The sequence below is a fragment of the Chiloscyllium plagiosum genome, unplaced genomic scaffold, assembly GCF_037043375.1.
Source record: "Chiloscyllium plagiosum isolate Xiang-an unplaced genomic scaffold, Cpla_swu_hap1 HiC_scaffold_42, whole genome shotgun sequence".
Classification (NCBI taxonomy): Eukaryota; Metazoa; Chordata; class Chondrichthyes; order Orectolobiformes; family Hemiscylliidae; genus Chiloscyllium; species Chiloscyllium plagiosum.
In genome coordinates, this window is record NW_028270180.1 from 2,048,239 (window position 1) to 2,070,696 (window position 22,458).

Sequence of the window (22,458 nt, forward strand, 5' to 3'; positions counted from 1 at the left end):
TGAGCAGACTTGTGTAAACCACTAGAACAAAAACCATCTGGCATTGTCATAGGCATCGGAAATGACAACAGCATAACAGCCCTGTCTCTATTGCCATTCCTTTAATGTCACTAGGTCAAAATCTTGGAACTCCCTCCTGATTGGCATTGTGGGTCGACCTACAACAAATGCACTGCAGTGGTTCAAGAAGGCAGCTCACCACCACCTTCCCAAGGGCAACTAGGGATCGGCAATAAATCCAGTATTGCCTTCATCCCACGAGTCAAAACAAAAATTCAACCCTCTCAGACTTTGCATTATTCTGATGAATTTTACTGCCAGGAGTTAACTCACTTCTTCAGAATCCATTCTGAAGCAAGCAGTGTGTCAGAACATTACAGACTGGGCGGCACGGTGGCACAGTGGTTAGCACTGCTGCCTCACAGCGCCTGAGACCCGGGTTCAATTCCCGCCTCAGGCGACTGACTGTGTGGAGTTTGCACGTTCTCCCCGTGTCTGCGTGGGTTTCCTCCGGGTGCTCCGGTTTCCTCCCACAGTCCAAAAAAGATGTGCAGGGTCAGGTGAATTGGCCATGCTAAATTGCCCGTAGTGTTAGGTAAGGGGTAAATGTAGGGGTATGGGTGGGTTTCGCTTCGGCGGGTCAGTGTGGACTTGTTGGGCCGAAGGGCCTGTTTCCATACTGTAATGTAATGTAATGTAATGTAATCTAATCTAATCTAATCTAATCTAATCCTCATGCCTTGACCTGCTAAGGCCCTATAAACATAGGAGCTATGATACAAACACATTCTCTGATGTGTTGATTCCATGATAAAGGGGTCGACAGTGTTCTGCTATTGATTGTGCCCATCAAGTAGTTAAACACTTCCTGGAATGGGCATTTTTGCCATTGTGCCTCCGTTTCCTAAGCTTCCTATTACAGGAACAGTGGAAAATATTAACAAGAAAATTCCATCCATTTTTCTTGATGCACACCATTGTAGAGTGGCCTAATATTGACACTACCCCTTTTAAGTACACGTTTTAAGCTCGTGTCAAACTGCAGCTTTGAAAGAAGAGCAAAGCTGCTGTAAATGAGCAGGCTGTTTTTCCTCTTGGCAGTTACAGCTGTGTTTCCGAAAGTACTGGCCCCATTTCTGCAGTCGACAACGGTGAAGGCATATCGACCCTCTCAGTAATGTGTTCCAGCTGGAATCATTCTTACATCGGAAACCTGTGGACAATTAAAGTTCCTGGGCATGTAAGAAATTAAATGGAACATCACCACCCATGTGGGGGAGGAATGTTGAACTACAGTTTCAGATTCACAGCAGCAGCTGCACAGAATTCAGACAGGAGGTAGCCTGTGTGCTGGAATCTAGCTTGATAACAGGGCGGAACTGAACAGGGTATTTCATGGTATGAAGAATATTTGTTCCTCCCTAACCTGGTGTGGGTGTGCCTGAATATACACAACTAATCTCTGGTTTAACAGGTTTATTTGGAAGCATTAGCTTTCCATCAAATCCTCTCTAAATGTTCTGCTTTTCATGTTAAAATTATGCCCCTTGTTCTTGGGGAACAACTGCTTTCTATTCTACTCTATCTCCCATGCCCCTTATAATATTCCACACCTTTATCAAGTCCCTTCTCTGCCCCAAAGAAAACAACCCGAGCTCATCCAGCCTCTGATCGTAGTGAAATTGCTACATCCCAGGCAACATCCTGGTGAATCGCCTTTACAACCCCTCCAATGCAATCCCCACCTTCTATGGTGTGGTGACCAGAACCACACACAGCACTCCAGCTGTGGCCACACCACAGTTTTGTACAGCTCCAACATAACCTCCCTGTTCTTATAATCTATGCCACAACTGATAAAGGCAAGCTTCCCAAATGCTACCTTAACTACTTTATTAACTTGTCCTGCACCTTCAAAGATGTATGGACAAACACCCCGAGATCCCTCTGTTCCTCTGAGCCTCCAATGAAATATAGAAATATAAAGTGCACAGCAAGATTCTCCAATCAGCAATGTGAACAGCTTATCAATTTTTGTGATGTTGATTTAGGAATAAATATTAACCAGGACATGCGGAGTACTGTCCTTGCTCTTCTCAAAATTCTGCTGTAGGACCATTTTCATTCACCAACGAGGACAAATAGAGCCTCAAATTAACATCTCATTTGAAAGGTATGAAGTCTCTGTCGTGGGTCTTTCCCAACTCAGGGGTAAGAGTGCTATCCATTGAGTGATTGGGGCCAGACTTCAAAGACAGGTTCAAAATTTCACAGCACACTAGCCATCTTTGAAACTGACACCATGCTGCTTTTATAACTTGAGATTACGCCAATCCACACTGAATTGAAACAAGTTTAAAGCAGTCAAACCAGATATGATGATGTGGAGGTGCCGGTGTTGGACTTGGGTGGAGTGACACAACACAAGGTTATAGTTCAACAGGTTTATTTGGAACCACCAGCTTTCAGAGCGCTGCTCCTTCATCAGGTCATTTCAAGAAAGTATTTTCACCCAGAGGATTATAGGGGTCTGAAATGCATTGCCTGGGAAGATAGCAGAAGGGGGAAACCTCTCAGCTATATGGATGAGCACTGAAACATCATAAAATGAGACAAATACATGGGGTCAGTTAGCTCAGTTGGCTAAATGGCTGATTTGCAAATCAGAGTTATGCCAAGAACATGGTTCTTTCCTTACCTTAGATGTGGTGACCCTCAGGCAAAACTACCACCACACATGTCTCTCGAATGAGGGAGCAGCCCTTTGATCTGGTAGGACAAAGCTGACATTACTTTAAGGGTTTGTTTAGCTGAGTTGGCTGGAGCAGCTGTTTGCAATCTAGCGTGATGCCAACAGCATGGGTCAAATTCCTGCACTGTCTGAGGTTATAAGATGGGAAAACCATAAGACATAAGAGCAGAAGTTAGGTCATTCAGCCCATCAAGTGGGCGGCACGGTGGCACAGTGGTTAGCACTGCTGCCTCACAGCGCCAGAGACCCGGGTTCAATTCCTGCCTCAGGCGACTGACTGTGTGGAATTTGCACGTTCTCCCCGTGTCTGCGTGGGTTTCCTCCGGGTGCTCCGGTTTCCTCCCACAATCCAAAAGATGTGCAGGTCAGGTGAATTGGCCATGCTAAATTGCCCGTAGTGTTAGGTACGGGGTAAATGTAGGGGTATGGGTGGGTTTTGCTTCGGCGGGGCAGTGTGGACTTGTTGGGCCGAAGGGCATGTTTCCACACTGTAAGTAATCTAATCTAATCTAATCTAATCTAATCTAATCTAATCTAAGAAAAAAAGTCTGCTCCGCCATTCAATCATGGCAGATACGTTTCTCATCCCCATTCTCCCACTTTCTCCCTGTAACCCTCGATCCCCTTGCCAATCAAGAACCTATCTATCTCTTAAATATACTCAATGACCCACAGCTTTCTGTGGCAATGAATTCTATAGATTTAGCACTGTCTGGCTGAAGAAGTTTCTCCTGATCTGCATTCTAAAAGGTCTTCCCTTTACACTAAGGCTGTGCCCTCAGGTCCAAGTCTCTCCTACCAAAGGAGACATCTTCCCAACATCCACTCTGTCCAGGCTGTTTAGTATTCTGTATGTTTCCATTAGATTTCCCCCCTCATCCTTCTAAACTCCATCAAGTATAAACCCACAGTCCTCAAACGTTCCTCATATGTTAAGCTTTTCATTCCTGGGACCATTCTCGTGAACCCCCTCTGAACATGCTCCAGGGCCAGTACCTCCTTCCTGAGATATGGGGTCCAAATCTGCACACCTTGCTCCAAGGCTAGAGCCTTATAGACCCTCAGAAATACATCCCTGCTTTTATATTCAAGTCCTTTCAAAATAAATGCCATCATTGCATTTACCTTCCTAACTACTGACTCAACCTGTAAGTTTACCTTGAGAGAATCCTGGACTAGAACTCTCAACACTCTTTGCGCTTTGGACTTCTGAATTTTCTCCCCATTTAGAAAATAGTCCAAGCCTCTATCCTTCCTACAAAAGTGCATGACTTTAGACTTTCCCACATTGTACTCCATCTGCCAGTTCTTTGCCCACTCTCCTAACCTGCCCAAATCCTTCTGCAGCCTCCCCTCCTCCTCAATGCTACCTGTCCCTCTACCTATATTTGTATCATCTGCAAACTTAGCCAGAATGCACCCAGTTCCTCCATCTCAATTGTTAATGTATAAAGTGAAACGTTGTGATCCCAACAGTGAGCCTTGCGGAACACCACGTGTCACCGGCTGCCATCCTGAGAAGGACACTTTTAACTGCACTTTCTGCTTCCTGCCAGACAGCCAAGCTTCTATCCATACTAGCACCTTGTCTCTAACACCATGGGTTCTTTATCTTACTCGGTAGCCTCCTCTGTGGCACCTTGTTAAAAGTCTTCTTGAAATCCAGGTAAATAACATACATTGGCTGTTCCAAGTCTAACCTACTCGTTACTTCCTCAAAGAATTCTAGCAGATTTGTCAGTCATGATTTCCCCTTGATGAAACCATGCTGACTTTGCCCTATTTTACCAAATGCTTCCAAGTATTCAGAAACCTCATCCTTCACAATGGATTCCAGGATTTTACCCATGACTAAGGTTAGACTAATTGGTCTGTAATTTTCTGACTCTTGCCTTACTCCCTTTTCAAACAAGGGTGTCATGTTAACAGCCTTTCAGTCCTCTGGGACCATTCCTGATTCTCGTGATTCCTGAACGATCACCACTAACACCTTCACAACCTCTTCAGCTATCTTTCTTAGAACTCTGGGGTGTAGTTCACCTGGTCCAGGTGATTTATCCACTTTCAGGCCTTTCAGTTTTTCTAGCATCTTCTCCTTGGTGATGGCCACCACACTCAGCTGTGCCCCCCTCACACTCTTGAAGTTTTGGGAAATTACTCATGTCCTCCACTGTGAAGACTGACACAAAGTAATTATTCAGTTCCTCCACCATTTCCTTGCCGCGCCCCCACTACAATCTCTCCAATGTCATTTTCCAGCAGCCCAATGTCCACTTTTGCCTTTCTTTTGCCCTTTACATATCTAAAGAAACTCTTACAGTCTTCTTTTATATTACTGGCTAGTTTACTCTCTTATTTAATCTTCTCCCTCCTCATTTCTTTTTTTGTTCCCCTCTGTTGGTCTTTGTAAGCTTCCCAATCCTCTGGTTTCCCACTGCCCTTCGCCACATTATATGCTTTCTCTTTTGCTTTTATGCTATCCCTGACTTCCCTAGTCAGCCATCCTCCCTGTACCATGCTTCTTTTTCTGTGGGATGAATCTCTGCTGTGTCTCCTGAATTACTTCCAGAAACTCCTGCCATTGCTGTTCCACTGTCTTTCCTACTAGGATCCTCTTCCAGACAATTCTATCCAGCCCCTCCCTCATGACTCTGTAGTTGCCTTTATTCAGGTCTAATACCGTCACCTCTGATTCTATCTTCTACCTCTCAAATTGGAGAATAAATTCAATCATGTTACGATCACTGCCTCCTAAGGGTTCCTCCACCTTAAGCTGTCTTATCAAGTCTGCCTCATTGCCCAGCAGTAATGCCTGTTCTCTAGTGCACCCCACCACAAGCTGCTCCAAAAAGCCATCTTGTAGACTTTCCACAAATCCTTTTTCTTGCAATCGTTTCCTTATTTTACATGGTTAAAACCCCAAGGCTGAAGTTACCATGAAGGAACCTGCTTTTCAGTCTCTCTCTTTACCTGATGTGTGGTAACCCTCAGGTTAAATCACCACCAGTTGACTCTCTCTCTCTCTTCTCTAATGAGAGACTTTATGGACCAAGAGTTGAAACGTGTGAGTGGTGATTTAGATAGTTTTATTGATACAGACTCAATGGACCAAATGGCCTCTTCAGTATTAAATGATTTTATGCAGTTAATGCACAAACCTATTCTTGGATTATTTCATATTAACATCATTCCCAGTGTCCTTTCTGAAAATGTCCTTGAATTCACTTCCTCTCCAACCCTGTGATGAGTTGGATGAGCTCAGCTGTTTGTTGGGAGTGTGGATTTAACTTCAATGCCTCCCTTCACTTACTTGTAAGCCAGTGAGACTCTTTTTGGAAGTGTCTATTCAGGGAACAAGAAAAAGATGCAATTTCCACTCCACCCTCATTTTTACCTGGTCTTTATCTAACTCTTCCTTTCCCTTCTTCAACATGTTTCCATTCTTTGGGGAATGACTGGCCACTAATATCCACTATAAACCCACTGATTCCCACAGCTGTCTGGACTATACATCCTCGCACCCTGCTTCCTGTGAAAGACTTCATTCCACTTCCTCCGTCTCCATCACATATATTCCAATGAGGCCAACTTCTTCCCCAGCTGCATATTCCCCAGCACTGTTGTCAACAGGGGCTCTCAGTCGGGTCCAACCCATCTCCCACATTTCTGACCACACCCCATCTCTTCCCTCCCACACAGCAATAGGGTTCCCCTTATCCTTACCTACTATCCCACCAGCATCCACACCCAGATCATCAGCCACCATTTCTACCACTTCCAACGAGATGCCACCAGACACATTCTCCCCTGTCCACCACCCCCCCGCCCACACCCCCCCCACCCCCCAGCCCCCCCTCCTTCCTCAGGATCCAAGGGACTAAACATACCTTCCAGGTGAAGCAGCACTTTACCTGCACTTTTCACAATCTAGTTTACTGCTCACAATGTGATCTCCTCTATATTAGGGAAACAAAGAGTAGACTGGGTGACTGCTTCACAGAATATCTACGTTCTGTCTGCAAAAAAGACCCTGAGCTTCCAGTTGCCTGCCACTTTCACAGCCCACCCTGTTCCCTGACCAACATCTCCGTCACAGCCTTGCTGCAGTGTTCCAGTGAAGCACAGTGTAAGCTGGAAGAACAACAGTTCACCTTCCACCTGGGGACCCTGCAGCCCTCCTGACTCAATATTGAGTTCAATAATTTTAGGGCTTGAACTCTTCCATATCCTAGTTCCCCAGCCCACACACAAGGCTTTGTTATGCCATAATACACACTACCTATTATTAGCCACTAACAGTCTCCAATAACAGCTATTCACCCTCCTGGACAAATCGTTATCCCCTCCTTTGTCTGTCCAACTGTTCTTCTCTCTCTTTGGGCTCTACCCCCACCTATCATTTACTCCTGACCCACCCCTCCCACCCTATCTTCTGCATATAAACCAACATTTTCCTAGCTACCGTCAGTTCTGTGGACGGGTCAGCAGACCTGAAACATTAACTCTTATTCGTCTTCACAGATACTGCCAGATCTGCTGAACTTTTCCAGCAGCTTCTGCTTTTGTTTCTGACCTACAACATCCACAGTTCTTCCGATTTTTAAGAAAAAGATCAAATTTCACTGTGACACCCTTTGATCTCCCCAAGTGAGGTATTTCAGACTGTAGAAATTGTATTGCTGTCATTCATTTCCTACGTGAGATAATGTGTCAAAGCAGGAAAAGAACATTGAAACAAGCAGGAAAGGCAGAGGGATATTGAAGGGGGGTGAAAACAAAAGGTTATATTTATCTTGGTATCATTGAAGCTCTATATTTATGAGCACCTTGCAAGAACATTTCACTTTTTCGAGGACAAGATTATTTCCAGTGAGTCCCTTTTCTGACCATGAAAAATCACTGTCAACTTTAACTCAGAATTTCCACATGAGATCCACAAGGAGAATGAAGTGAACTTCACAAGTTAGACATTTTGGGCATCGAAAGATTTCAACTAAAGAAAAATCAACTGTCCGATCAAGAACTAATCTGATGTCTGCCTCAGGGAAACTAAACAAAGTAAGGGGAATGAAAGGAGTTGATTGAGTGTCTGGAATGAGGTGAAACTTGTCTTCTGATGGGGAGGAATCAGCTCCATGGTAACTGTTGAATAAGCCTCAGGTTACATTCCAGGTTTGACCTCAGTAACATGATCATAGCAAGCACCATCCTGTCACCCAGCTACGGTCATACCTGCCTGACGACAGCTTAGGAATTGTTTATATGATCGCTATACAGAACAAACACTGCTCTCCACGTCAGAATTGTGTTTGTTCATTACTCATGTCCTTGTTTAAATGGAAGAGTGCTGGTGTTTATTTTTTGCCTGGGTTTGGTCTAGTCATTTAGAAACTAGACTAAAGATCCAGAGGTATGAGCTCAAATTCCACCACGGTATCTAGAAAATATAAATACAAATAATTTCATGGTGGCTCAGTGGTTAGCACTGCTGCCTCACAGTTCCAGGGACCCAGGTTCAATTCCATCCTCGGGTGACTGTCTGTGTGGAGTTTGCACATTCTCCCTGTCCCTGCGTAGTTTTCTCCAGGTGCTTCGGTTTCCTCCCACAATCGAATCCAAAGATGTGCAGGTTAGGTGAATTGGCCATGATAATTGCCCATAGTGTTCATGGATGTGTAGGTTAGCTATATTAATTAAGGGTAAATATAGAGTAATAGGGTAGGGAAATGGGTCGGTGTGGACTTGTTGGGCCAAGGGGCTTGTTTCCATACTGTAGGGATTCTATGAAATACAGTAAATACATCTGGAATAAAAGACTAGTGGTAGTATGGTGATTATAAAACTACAGGATTGGTCCAAAAATCCACCTGATTTATTCATGTCCTTTAGGGAAGGAAATCAGCCACCCTTATCTGGTCTGGCCTACACATGGCTCCAAATCCACAGCAATGTGATTGACAGCTGTCTTTTGAAATGATCCAGCAAGCCACTCAGCTGTATATAAAACACGCTGGAACTAGTGGGTGTCGGTTCACAACAAAGACTGTAGCAGTTCTCGAGGATGGATCACATCCCACTTTCTCAAGGGCAATTAGACAGAAATAAATACCAGTCTAGCCAGTGACATCCAAACACCATAAACAATTAAAGAATTGAGCTGAGAGAGGTCAGCATTGAAATAGAAGTATGAATGCTGTTACAGAAACACACATCAGCTGCAAATTTCAACTGGTCTTTGCAACAAATCACAAATCAAGATTATGTGCTCACACAGAGTCAAAATTACCTTTAATCTCTCTGTATTTGGTATAATTTTCTTTGAATGTATGCACCTAATGTTAACCTTCATAGTCCCAGGAGAAGGAAACTGAGAGAGTATTGAGACAAATTAATATCACAGAACTTCTAAAATCCCAGACATTGATGTTATTATTTTTTTAAAATGTTAATTCTAAAATTTTCCTATGTGCTATTCCCTTCACTGTTTCTAGCTGAACCAGACTGATCACAACCTTTATGTCCTATTTATCAACTGTGGAACCCCACACCAGTGTCTTTGTCACCTTCATATTCTATTACCACAAAGGACCCTTACCAACAGTCTCCTGTCTTACACTCTGTATATAAATTTCAACTCAACCAAAACTCTCTTGTCCAAATCCTATTGTGCACCAAGTCCTGCTCACAAATCTCTCCTGAATGCCTTCTCCCCAACAGCTCAAACCTCAAATCCTAAGTTCCTCTGGCTCAACTGTGTATTTGAGGAGAAAGTGAGGTCTGCAGATGCTGGAGATCAGAGCTGGAAATGTGTTGCTGGAAAGGCGCAGCAGGTCAGGCAGCATCCAGGGAACAAGAGAATCGACGTTTCGGGCATAAGCCCTTCTTCAAACATTCCTGAAGAAGGGCTTATGCCCGAAACGTCGATTCTCCTGTTCCCTGGATGCTGCCTGACCTGCTGCGCCTTTCCAGCAACACATTTCCAGCTCAACTGTGTATTTCCCACCTTTTCCCTCATTTTTGGCAGCTATCCCATGATCTCTTGAAAATGTACCAGATTAATCCAGCTTTCAGTTACAGACCCAGTTTAATATTTCATACTTTTACCAACCAACAGTTTTTTTCTGATTACAACAGTAACATCTTGGAAACATTTTTCTACATTTTTTACATTGACATTGTTGTTTACTTTCTATTAATCCTCCCCTACTAAATCTTTCTCATAAGCAGGAAAAGAAGAGAGGAAGTCCAGCTAATGATCGGTTTCATGCTGGTCATTATGTGTCTGGAATATTTCTAACACTTCCACAGGATCATGGATTCATTGCAACAAGATGGTGGGACCAAACTCGATGGAGACCATTCTATTGGGGACGGCACGGTGGCACAATGGTTAGCACTGTTGCCTCACAGTGCCAGAGACCCAGGTTCAATTCCTGCCTCGGGCAACTGTGTGGAGTTTGCACATTCTCCCCGTGTCTGCGTGGGTTTCCTCCGGGTGCTCTGGTTTCCTCCCACAGTCCAAAAATGTGCAGGTCAGGTGAATTGGCCATGCTAAATTGCCCATAGTGTTAGGTGAAGAGGTAAATGCAGGGGTATGGGCGGGTTGCGCTTCAGCGGGTCGGTGTGGACTTGTTGGGCCGAAGGGCCTGTTTCCACACTGTAAGTAGTCTAATCAGTCTAATTATAACCAGATGCATTGACTCATTTACAATCACTACAGAGACAGAAAAAGAGAAAGCAAAACAACATACTTACACCAATGACCATGTTTTCAGGACATTATCCAGAAGTCCAATGTCCTACAATACTTAGCTGTTCAGAGAATAGACAATCAAGATCATCTCAAGAATTACAAAACTATTTTCTATTTTGTCATTTTATTTTCTATTTTCAATGTCAAGATGATGTTTAAGGGATTCAATATTGAGCTAGCTGCTCCAGAGGGTTGTGTAACATCATCACTCTAATAGCAAATAAATGTTGTTCAAATGTGCTGCATTCATTGGCGAACATAGGCTAAAATCTGGGTTGATGCCCTTCATTATCCATTGTAAACGCAATAATGTGGTTTGTGCCTGTAATTACCCATTGTAGTAAGTAATATGGTCTCTGTCATTGCCTGCTGTAAACACATCATACAGTCTGTGCCTGTTGTTCTTCACTTTTGGCACAGTAATAGGGTTTGTGCTTATTGATACAAATTGTAGACACTGTATTGAGGTTTTGCCTGTTGTTACTAATTGTAGACAGTGTAATGGGGTTTGTGCCTGCTGTTAATTGTAGACACTGTGTGGGGGTTTTGCCTGTTGGAACTGGTTGTAATCATCCTTATATTCCGGTAAAGTCCCAGAGGCTGAGTGAACTGCCAATGTAACACCACTATTCAAAAATGGAGAGAGACAAAAAAAAAGTAGGTAATTATAGGCCAGTTAACTTAACATCTGTCATTAGGAAAGATTTTGAGTCTATTATAAATGATGTAATAGCACAGCATTTAGAAACCCAAAATATAATCAAGCAGAGACAGCATGGCTTCATGGTCTCATAATGGGGAAATCCTACCTGACGGATTTATTACAGCTTTTTGTGGAGGCAACAAGCAGGAAAGTTAAAGGTGAACCAGTTGATGTAATATATTTGGAGTTGCAAACAATATTTGATAAGATACCACATAAAAAGCTACTAAATACGTTAAGAGTCCATGGTGTTGTAAGTAGTATGTTAGAGGACAGGTTAACTAATAGCAAACAGAAAGTTGGGATAAGGGGGCATTTTCAGGATGACAACCTGTAATTAGTGGAATGTCACAAAGATCACTGCTGGGGCCAGAATTATTTACATTATAATGACTTGGATGAAGGATGTACTAGAACCAAGTTTGCACATCACCTAAACAAAGATGGGAAATGGGTAAGGATGACACCAGAAGTCTGCAGCAGGATATAGAAAAGCAAGTGGGTGATCAAAAACTTGGCAGGTGGAACACAACTTGGTGAAAATATCAGGTAAAAAATTTTATCAGGAGGAACAGAAGAGCTGAATATTATTTAAATGTAGAAAGACTGCAGAAAGCTGCAGCACAGAGGAATTTGGGAATCCTACTGAATTAGCATCTAAGTTCTGCAGATAATAGGGAAGACAAATGGAATGTTGGCTTTTATTTCAAAGGGAACGCAGTATAAAAAGAAAGTTTTCTTGCTAAGCTATACAATGCATAGGCATAAGTAAGGACTGCAGATACTGGAGATCAGAGTCTAGATTAGAGTGGTGCTGGAAAAGCACAGCAGGTCAGGCAGCATTCCTGATGAAGAGCTTTTGCCTGAAACATCAATTTTCCTGCTCTTTGCATTCTGCCTGACCTGCTGTGCTTTTCCAGCACCACTCTAATTTATACAATGCAGATTCAGACCTCAACTGGAATACGGTGAATACTGTGGAAAGATACGGTGAATACTGTGGCGGCACGGTGGCACAGTGGTTAGCACTGCTGCCTCACAGCGCCAGAGACCCGGGTTCAATTCCCGCCTCAGGCGACTGACTGTGTGGAGTTTGCACATTCTCCCCATGTCTGCGTGGGTTTCCTCCGGGTGCTCCGGTTTCCTCCCACAGTTCCAAAGATGTGCAGGTCAGGTGAATTGGCCATGCTAAATTGTCCATTGTGTTAGGTAAGGGGTAAATGTAGGGGTATGGATGGTTTGCGCTTCGGCGGGTCGGTGTGGACTTGTTGGGCCGAAGGGCCTGTTTCCACACTGTAAAGTAAAGTAATCTAATCTAATCTAATATACTGACATTGGATGCAGTCCAAAGAAGGTTTACTCAGTTAGTTTAGACATGGAGGGATTTTCTTATGAGGAGAGGTTGAATAGGTTGGACTTGTACTAATTGGGGCTTAGAAGAATGAGAGAAGACCTTATGAAAAACACACATAAGATTCTTAATGGGCTTAGCAGATGCAAAGTTGTTTCCGTTGTGAAAGTCTGTGTTGATATTAACCATTACAATAGTCTAAACACTAACATAGTCTGAGTCTGTTCACAGCCATTGTAGACACTATAATATGCCTGTATCTGTTGTTAGACACTGAAATAGGATCTGTGCCTGTTGTTACCTCATCTGAGTTTCTATCTCAGTTATATCACAAGGGATGAGCCACTGAGTTTTAACTAGCGATGCTGAGTGGGCTTCTTCTAAATGTTGCTTTTTTCTGAAGTCACGTCCTGTTTCGGAATGATTTGTTGAGGAGTTCCAGTCACTGTCTGATGTCACTCCCTTCTATTAGCCAAAGCGCTGAGATCCAACATGTGCACAGTCTCAGTGGTCAGAACACGTTGGAGTTGCTGCTTGAACCTCACTATGTATTATATTTCTACACACATTATATTTCGACTGGCAGACTCCAGGGTTAGTTTGGGAACATGGCAGTGCAACAATGGCCTGACATTGAGTTCACCCCAGCTACTGCAAAGCGGGTTTATAGCTGACTGGACGTAAGGACCTATTCCAAAGGACGTAAGGACTCCTCCACGAGCTCCTCCAGAACTCAGAAAAAGTAGAGATGCCAGGACGGATTGAAACACCGTGAACTATAAAGTTAGGAAGTCCAGGCTTTATGATCACTGATGTAAGACATTGGCATTTATGTCATTGTCCAATTCCCACTGGGACCAGCAGTGGTTCGTTAATATTGACACCATCTTTACAACATTTAACTAAAGATGTGCCGCTGCTTTGATGTCACCATTACTTCTTAAATAGGGTGCGTGGATATTCTCTGATGAGGATACATTACATCTTAACTTTTGCCCAGTTCCTGTGCAAACAGCAGCTTGCCCTTCTGGGAGTCACACTGACCGGTTAGAGTGCACAGTATGTACTAACATTAATATGCCCAATTATGTCACACTAAGTTCTGTGCCCAGTACATGTTCTAACAGCAGCCTGCCCCTCTGAGTCGCACTGACTAGTTCCAGTGTCCATTACCTGTTCTAAAAGTAGTTTTCTAGTCATGCTGACTAGCTATAGTGCCCAGTACCTGTTCTAACAGTAGTCTGCTCCTCCATGTTACACTGACTATTATAGTGCCTGGTACCTGTAATAATAACAGCTTGCCCCTTTGAGCCATGCTGGCTGGGTAAAATACCTAGTATGTTTACCAACAGTAGCCTCCCCCATTGAATCACACCACTGATGCTCTCAGTCCCTCTGGAACATTCTACACATATTGATCATGTATGGTTATCATTATGCATTTTTTATATTGAGAATATTAAATATTGCTGATATAGCAGTGTTTATAACCAGCCCTGATTATCAGTGTACAATTGAAAAATGATATACAGCTCTGAATAACATTGTAGTGGAACAGTTTGAGAGAATACAATCTAAAGTGCAGTGTACTCCTTGAACCATCCAGCACACCAGGAGCAAGGATATTGGCACATTGTAACTACAGGCTAAATCACAGTGAGACAACTTTCACCAGGGACTTACACACTCATTTAGAAGAGTATAAAGATGTCCCTTTATCTAGTGTAGCCTGTCATTCCTCTCTGTCTTCATCACCACCTCTTTTCACACATCCTGCAGTGGCCTCTAATCCTCCCTCACGTTCTCTTTTTCTTTCAGTTGCTGTCATTCTGTTGACATTTTCCGTTTTGAAAGTCAATTCCTTAATCCCAGCAAAACATACCCAACATTTTGGAAAACAAATCTGCCAACCCAATAGTCCATGTTATCTAGCTTAGCAAATTTTAACAAATTGCTCTACTACAGTTAACATCCTACCTGTAATACTAAAGATTTGTCGTTGAACATGTCCTGTACGTCCCTGTACAGAAAATAATTAACTATCACAACAGTTCAAACATCCTGTGGTGACAATCTGCAACTGCCACAGTCTGAGACTGAGAGCTAATTCCGGTGGTGGTGATCTTGTAAAGCCATATCCTCTGCCAGAAAATGAATGTAAACCTTGGGAGCTGGAAGAAGTGAACTGCTTCTGAATTAATGCCGTCTCCCTCGTTTTTGGGAAATCAATCTCCTTTAAGTGTCAAAGATAGAAAAACCCACAGTCAATGTGGCTGTTTCTGTTTGAATGTCTCCCGAAAAATGTACACTTGGTAGAAGTGATTTAGCAGAATTTTGCCACCTGCTCTGCCTTGGTAATATAATCCAAAGCAAGATTAGATTCCACATAAATATACTAAAGACGTTGGTACTGGTGCACAACACACTCTGAACTGATTTCTTAAAGCACAATGTGTAAACAGCTCTGAATTATCCAGACTTGCAGTGATGATGGTGAGAGACAAGTGAACCTGCTGTACATCAAAACTCAGCTCAAAATGAACTGGCTCCTGGTGCTACAGTTCCATCTCAGTAATGGATTGCATCCGTTATGATATCGACTATATGTGAGTGAGGGAATCAGGGAGGAGGTAATCGGAATAGGGGAAAGTCAGAAGGATCAGAGGAACATATAGGGATACTTGAATGAAGGGAGAGTGATTGAGAGAACTGGGGGAGATTGGAGGAGGACTTGAAAGGATGGGAGGGATCAAAGCAATCAGAAGAGGAATCGGCGGAGAGTTGAGGAGATCAGGGTTGGTCAATGGGGAATGGGGGCAGAGTTGAAGAGATTGAGGGAGAGTCAAGGTAACTAGGGAAGAGTTGAGGGGCTCAGGGAAAGGTCCAGGGAATTCAGGGAGATGGGGGAAGGAGTCAGCAGAATTGAGGAGACTGGAGGAGATTGGAGAAGGAGGTGAAGGGATCAAGGAAGGAGTCAATGGGATTTGAGGAGAGTCCGTGAAAAAGTCAAAGGGATTGGGGAAAGAACTGAGGGGACTGGGGAAGGAGTCAAGGGAATTAGAAAAAGAGCTAAAGGAATTGTAGGAAGAGTCAAGGGGATTAGGGTGGAGTTGAGGGGATTGGATAGAATTGAGGGGATTAGAGGAGACTCGAGGGATAGGGAATGACTCTCGGGGTTTGGGGAGGAGTTAGGGAATTCAGGAGAAGAATCAAGGTGATTGAGGCATAGTCAGGGATTGAGATGAGTTAAAGACTTTGTGAAGGAATTGAGGGGATGGGATGATTTGAGGAAATTGGGGAGTGAGTCAAGGGGATTGGGGGAAAGTTGAGAGGGTTGTGGAAGTGTTGTGAAGATACTGCAGAGTTTGGAGAGGAATTGGGGAATTAGGGGACAGTTAAAGAGAATGGGGGTGGATTTGAAGGGACTGGAGGGAAGTTATGAAAGTATTGAGGGATCAGGGAGGAGTCAAAAGACTGGGGAGGAGTTGTGGAGGTGCTTTGGGGATTGGGAGGAGTTGAAGGAATTAGCTGGAGTTAAGGATCGAATGACCTGGAAAGAGTCAAATCTATTGGGGAGAAGTCGGCATTGGGGGAGAGTCAAAGATGTTGGTGAGCAGTCAGGGGATTGGGTGGAGTCAAAGGGTTTGGGGTGGAAACCAGGGGATTGGGGAGGAGCTGGAGAAAAGGGGAGAAGTCAAGAGGATAGAGGAGGAGTTAAGACCTTGGGGAGGGGTGAGGAGGTTGGGAGGAGTCAGGAAATCAGGAAAGAGTTGGGGATTGGTAAAGCTCAAGGGAAGTTGGAGAGATTCAAAAAGATTTAGGGAAGAGTTGGAGAGAATGTAGACAAGTCAAGTGGATCATGGAGGAGCCTAGGTATGTTTTTCCCACATAATCTTCCAGAGTCAAGGAGTGAGGGTCTTTTATTACAATGAGTCATACAAATGCAGACTCTGCTCCAATTGCTGGCTGATTCTCTGATAGAAGACAATTTGCTGCTGGAGGTAAGACTGCATCATGCGTTTGAAATCTATGATCCTGCGCTTGTGGAAGTGGTTCATCTCGGCCTGTAGAGCAAATCCTACCACTCGACATCGTCTCTTTATCCCATCCACTTGCTCCTGATCCATCTTTCCTTCATCGCTCATCCTCTGGCTATCTTTCACCTTGGCAAAGGCACCTGTTACCAATACAGAGACATATCTATCAGTCAGAACTCAGCACCTATTTTACACACAAATGGAATTGTTTGAATTCTTGATTTTGACATTTTACTCAGCATCAAAACCCTAAAAGAAACTTACTATTTTAAACATATTGCAGGACAGAAACATTTGAGTGTCTGAGCAGTGATATGACCACAGCACTACTGAAAAACACTTTTAATATGGGAGCTTCTTTGTACCAGGAGCAACTTTGCCTTTGTGATTGTTAATGTCTAAGTCTCACTTTTGAGTCATGAGATCAAAATCCAGGTTACACACTGAGGGAGTGCTGCACTGTCAAAGATCAAATGTTTTTAACGAGCCACTAAAACAAGCCTCATCTCCTTTGATTGGTAGATGTAAAAGATTCCCTGGAATTATTTTAAGAAGATCAGGAAAGTTTGACTTTGATGTCCTGAAGTCAATATTCATTTCTCAACCAACATCATACTACACTTTCTGAAAGCTTGCTGTAGGTAAGTTGGCTACACTTTAAATATGATTCTATTGCTGTAGAACTCTTTGGAACATGTTGAAGTGATCACCAAAACTTTATATTGACAATTCCTTATTTACAATTGGAATTCAATTCCTTAAACACCTTCTGTACCTCAGTCAAGGGATTATTTCTGGTCAGTTGTTTGACTTTTGTCAACAACTTGAGCTGGGTGTTCACTGGACACTAATGTACATTTACTGCATAGTAACAGAAATAAAGAGCAGGATTAAATACTGAAAACACTGAAGGCGCTTGGTAGTATCTGTGGAGAAAAAAAAGAGGAAACATTTCAAATCTCTTGTGACTTTTCTTCAGAAATTTATTTTCGAAGAGTCACAGCAGACTCTGTTTCTCTCTCCACAGGTACTACCTGATGTGCTGTGCTTCTCCAATGTTCTCTGTCTTTGTTTCAGATTTCCAGTATCTGCAGGATTTTGCCTTTATAAAGAGCAGGAATCTTGGATGATTTCAGGCTCAACATCACAAGATTGAACATAACCTGATTATTGTAGCCTTTTTATGTCTGAACTACACATTAAGCTCTGCAGAAGCTTCTTTAATTAGAGTTAAAATCAAAATGAACTACAAACAAAGCACTTCTCATGAGGATAATCCATTGTTGTGGTAACACAAAGAGTCTGAACCAGACTGTTTCAGAAGCCTAATGTGGAGGCAGAATATTAAATACCAGCATCATTTACTCAACAACACTAGCTGTGATCTATCACTCTTTTATCAGCAAGAGTCACATAAACAATAAAAAAGTTTAAATCTTTTGACTCATTTACGACAGTAATTTTAATTTTTGACTCAGTAAATATATACATTTTGGTGTTTCTTGTTATACAGTTAGTTATTAGTTAAGATATTCTCAGCTGAAAATGTATTGCTGGAAAAGCGCAGCAGGTAAGGCAGCATCCAAGGAGCAGGAGAATCGACGTTTCGGGCATGAGCCCTTCTTCAGGAATGAAGAAGGGCTCATGCCTGAAACGTCGATTCTCCAGCTCCTTGGATGCTGCCTGACCTGCTGCACTTTTTCAGCAACACATTTTCAGCTCTGATCTCCAGCATCTGCAGACCTCACTTTCTCCTAGAAGATATTCTCAGCACCAGTTAACTGGTGCTTTATGACTCTATGGTTGAAAAGTTCTTGTTTTGAAGCAGAATGAAATTGAACAAAATTTCCAGATTTTATTATTTTCTTTACTCACTCATGAGTTGTGGACTTTGCTGGCTGGGCCAGCATTAATTGCCTCTCCCTATTTACCCTTGAGGTCAGCTGCTTTCTTAAACTGCTGTAGTCCATGTGCTGTGGGTAGGCCATTCCAGGATTCCAATTGTTTAAATATTGAATAAACATACCAGTCATGTCGGAAGAATTATTTTCAATTCTATTTAATTGGTAGTTGAAGGCTTGGTTAATGAATCTCAACATTTAGCATGGTCATTGAGATCAATCAGAGGAATGGAAGAAAAGATTAGCCCTGTGCTTTTTCGTTAATTCACAGAATGTGGGTGCTGCACAGAAGTTAATGCCAATCTCTCAATGCCTTGAGAGAGTGGTGGTGAGCTGCATTTTTGAACTGCTGCAGTCCTTGGGGTATGGATACAGTCATAAGGCTGTTAGGAAGGGCATTCCAGAATTTTGACCCAGCAACAGTGAAGGAGCAGCAATATAGATTCAAGTCAGAAACTTACAGATGGCGCTGTTCTCATTAATCTCCTGCTCTGGTCCTAGATGGGAGAAATCACAAATTTGGAAGGTGCTGTCGAAGGAGGCTTACTGAGTTGCTGCACTGCACCTTGTAGATGAAATGTACTGTTGCCACTATATGTCAGTGGTGAAAGGAGTGAAATTTGAAGATGGTGGATGCATGCCAATCAAGAAGTCCTGGACAGCGTCAAGCTTCTTGAGCATTGATGAAGCTGTACTCATGCAGGATTAGCAAGGTCAATCCACTAATCTGCACATCCCTGGATGTTATGGGCAATTTAGTATGGCCAATCCACCTAATCTGCACATCCCTGGACGCTATGGGCAATTTGGCATGGCCAATTTACCTCATCTGCACATCCCTGGACTGTGAAGATCCAGAAGAAACACATGCAGACACAGGGAGAATGCGCAACTCCACACAGTTGCTTGAGGGTGGAATTGAAACCAATGCCTGACGCTGAGGTAGCAGTGCTAACCACTGAGCCACCATGCCACGTGTTAAAGGATATCCAAAGAACACCAGCAAGATTCTGAAGCAAACTGCTTGACAGAATAGAGACTTGTCATGGTTTTCTACCTACACCAGACTAAAATTTCTCAGCATTATTCCATTATTACTGAATGATCTCCACTTACTTATTGCATTTCCATACAAAACCGAGATCAATGTAATTATGGAAACATCACTGACAGGAAGTTTAGCGTAGTGTTACATAAACATGGCACAGAGATTTAGTTTAGTAATTGTAGTTGTGTTCTAGTTGTCACACTCAGCTAGGCCTCTGCTTAGTGACTTTTTAATTGGACTTATATTGTTGACATTTTAATAGTTACATTAGATTAGGTTTGTCAGTGATGTTTAACAGTTGCAGTTGGCTAGATCTTTCAAAGATGCCTCTATCAGCACACAGATTAGACAATTATTTGTCCTTGAACCAATCTTAAACACCACTCCTACAATCATAAGACCATAAGACATAGGAGCGGAAGTAAGGCCATTCAGCCCATCGAGTCCACTCTGCCATTCAATCATGGCTGATGGGCATTTCAACTCCACTTACCCGCATTCTCCCTGTAGCCCTTAATTCCTTGTGACATCAAGAATTTATCAATCTCTGCCTTGAAGACATTTAGCATCCCAGCCTCCACTGCACTCTGCGGCAATGAATTCCACAGGCCCACCACTCTCTGGCTGAAGAAATGTCTCCGCATTTCTGTTCTGAATTTACCCCCTCTAATTCTAAGGCTGTGTCCACGGGTCCTAGTCTCCTCCCCGAACGGAAACAATTTCCTAGCGTACACCCTTTCCAAGCCATGTATTATCTTGTAAGTTTCTATTAGATCTCCCCTTAATCTTCTAAACTCCAATGAATACAATCCCAGGATCCTCAGCCGTTCCTTGCATGTTAGACCTACCATTCCAGGGATCATCCGTGTGAATCTCCGCTGGACACGCTCCAGTGCCAGTATGTCCTTCCTGAGGTGTGGGGACCAAAACTGGACACAGTACTCCAAATGGGGCCTAACCAGAGCTTTATAAAGTCTGAGTAGCACAACGGTGCTTTTATATTTCAACCCTCTTGAGATAAATGACAACATTGCATTCGCTTTCTTAATCACGGACTCAACCTGCATGTTTATCTTTAGAGAATCCTCGACTAGCACTCCTAGATCCCTTTGTACTTTGGCTTTACGAATTTTCTCACTGTTTAGAAAGTAGTGCATGCTTGTATTCTTTTTTCCAAAGTGCAAGACCTCGCATTTGCTCACATTAAATTCCATCAGCCATTTCCTGGACCACTCTCCCAAACTGTCTAGATCCTTCTGCAGCCTCCCCACTTCCTCAGTACTACCTGCCTGTCCACCTAACTTTGTATCATCGGCAAACTTCGCTAGAATGCCCCCAGTCCCTTCATCCAGATCATTAATATATAACGTGAACAGCTGCGGCCCCAACACTGAACCCTGTGGGATACCGCTTGTCACCGGCTGCCATTCCGAAAAAGAACCTTTTATCCCAACTCTCTGCCTTCTGTCAGACAGCCAATCCTCAATCCATACCAGTAACTCACCTCGAACACCATGGGCCCTCACCTTGCTCAGCAGCCTCCCATGTGGCACCTTATCAAAGGCCTTTTGGAAGTCTAGATAGACCACATCCACTGGGTTTCCCTGGTCTAACCTACTTGTCACCTCTTCAAAGAATTCCAACAGGTTTGTCAGGCACGACTTCCCCTTACTAAATCCATGTTGACTTGTTCTAATTCGACCCTGCTCTTCCAAGAATTTAGAAACCTCATCCTTAATGATGGATTCTAGAATTTTACCAACAACCGAGGTTAGGCTAATTGGCCTATAATTTTCCATCTTTTGTCTTGATCCTTTCTTGAACAAGGGGGTTACAACAGCGATCTTCCAATCATCCAGGACTTTCCCTGACTCCACTGACTTTTGAAAGATCTCAACTAATGCCTCCGCTATTTCCTCAGCCACCTCCCTCAGAACGCTAGGATGTAGCCCATCAGGGCCAGGAGATTTATCAATTTTAAGACCTTTTAGCTTTTCTAGCACTTTCTCTTTGGTAATGGCAACCATACTCAACTCAGCTCCCTGACTCCCTTTAATTGTTGGGATATTACTCATGTCTTCCACTGTGAAGACTGACGTAAAGTACTTATTAAGTTCTCCTGCTATTTCTTTATCTCCCATCACTAGGCTTCCAGCATCAGTTTGAAGTGGCCCAATGTCTACTTTTGCCTGTTGTTTGTTTTTTATGTATTGAAAGAAACTTTTACTATCATTTCTAATATTACTGGTTAGCCTACCTTCATATTTGATGCTCTCCTTCCTTATTTCTCTTTTTGTTATCCTCTGTTTGTTTTTGTAGCCTTCCCAATCTTCTGATTTCCCAGTGCTCTTGGCCACTTTTATAGGATCTCTCTTTTTCTTTAATACATTTCCTGACTTCCTTTGTCAGCCATGGCTGTCTAATCCCTCCCCAGATAATCTTTCTTTTCTTGGGGATGAACCTCTATACAGTGTCCTCAATTATACCCACAAACTCCTGCCATTTTTGCTCTACTGTCTTCCCCACTAGGCTCTGCTTCCAGTCTATTTTCGTCAGTTCCTCTCTCATGCCCTCATAATTACCTTTATTTAACTGTAACACCATTACATCCGATTTTACCTTCTCTCTTTCAAACTGCAGACTGAACTCTACCATATTATGATCGCTGCTTCCTAAGTGTTCCCTCACTTTAAGATTTTTTATAAAGTCTGGTTCATTGCATAGCACCAGGTCCAGAATAGCCTGCTCCCTTGTGGGCTCCATGACAAGCTGTTCCAAAAAGCCATCCTGTAAGCATTCCATGAATTCCCTTTCTTTGGATCCACTGGCAACATTATTTACCCAGTCCACCTGCATATTGAAGTCTCCCATGATCACCGTGACCTTGCCTTTCTGACATGCCTTCTCTATTTC

At 43.0% G+C, this 22,458-nt stretch overlaps 1 protein-coding gene across 1 annotated transcript in view; it reads right to left on the reverse strand.

The window, feature by feature from the left end:
• Positions 1-10,612: 10,612 nt before the first annotated feature.
• snx33 (sorting nexin 33) overlaps positions 10,613-22,458 on the reverse strand; it is a 35,271-nt gene continuing 23,425 nt past the window's right edge. The window contains exon 2 of the mRNA XM_043680359.2: positions 10,613-16,736. Within this exon, the coding sequence (XP_043536294.1) occupies positions 16,483-16,736 (254 nt within the window). The 3' untranslated portion in view covers positions 10,613-16,482. The remainder of the gene's footprint in view (positions 16,737-22,458) is intronic.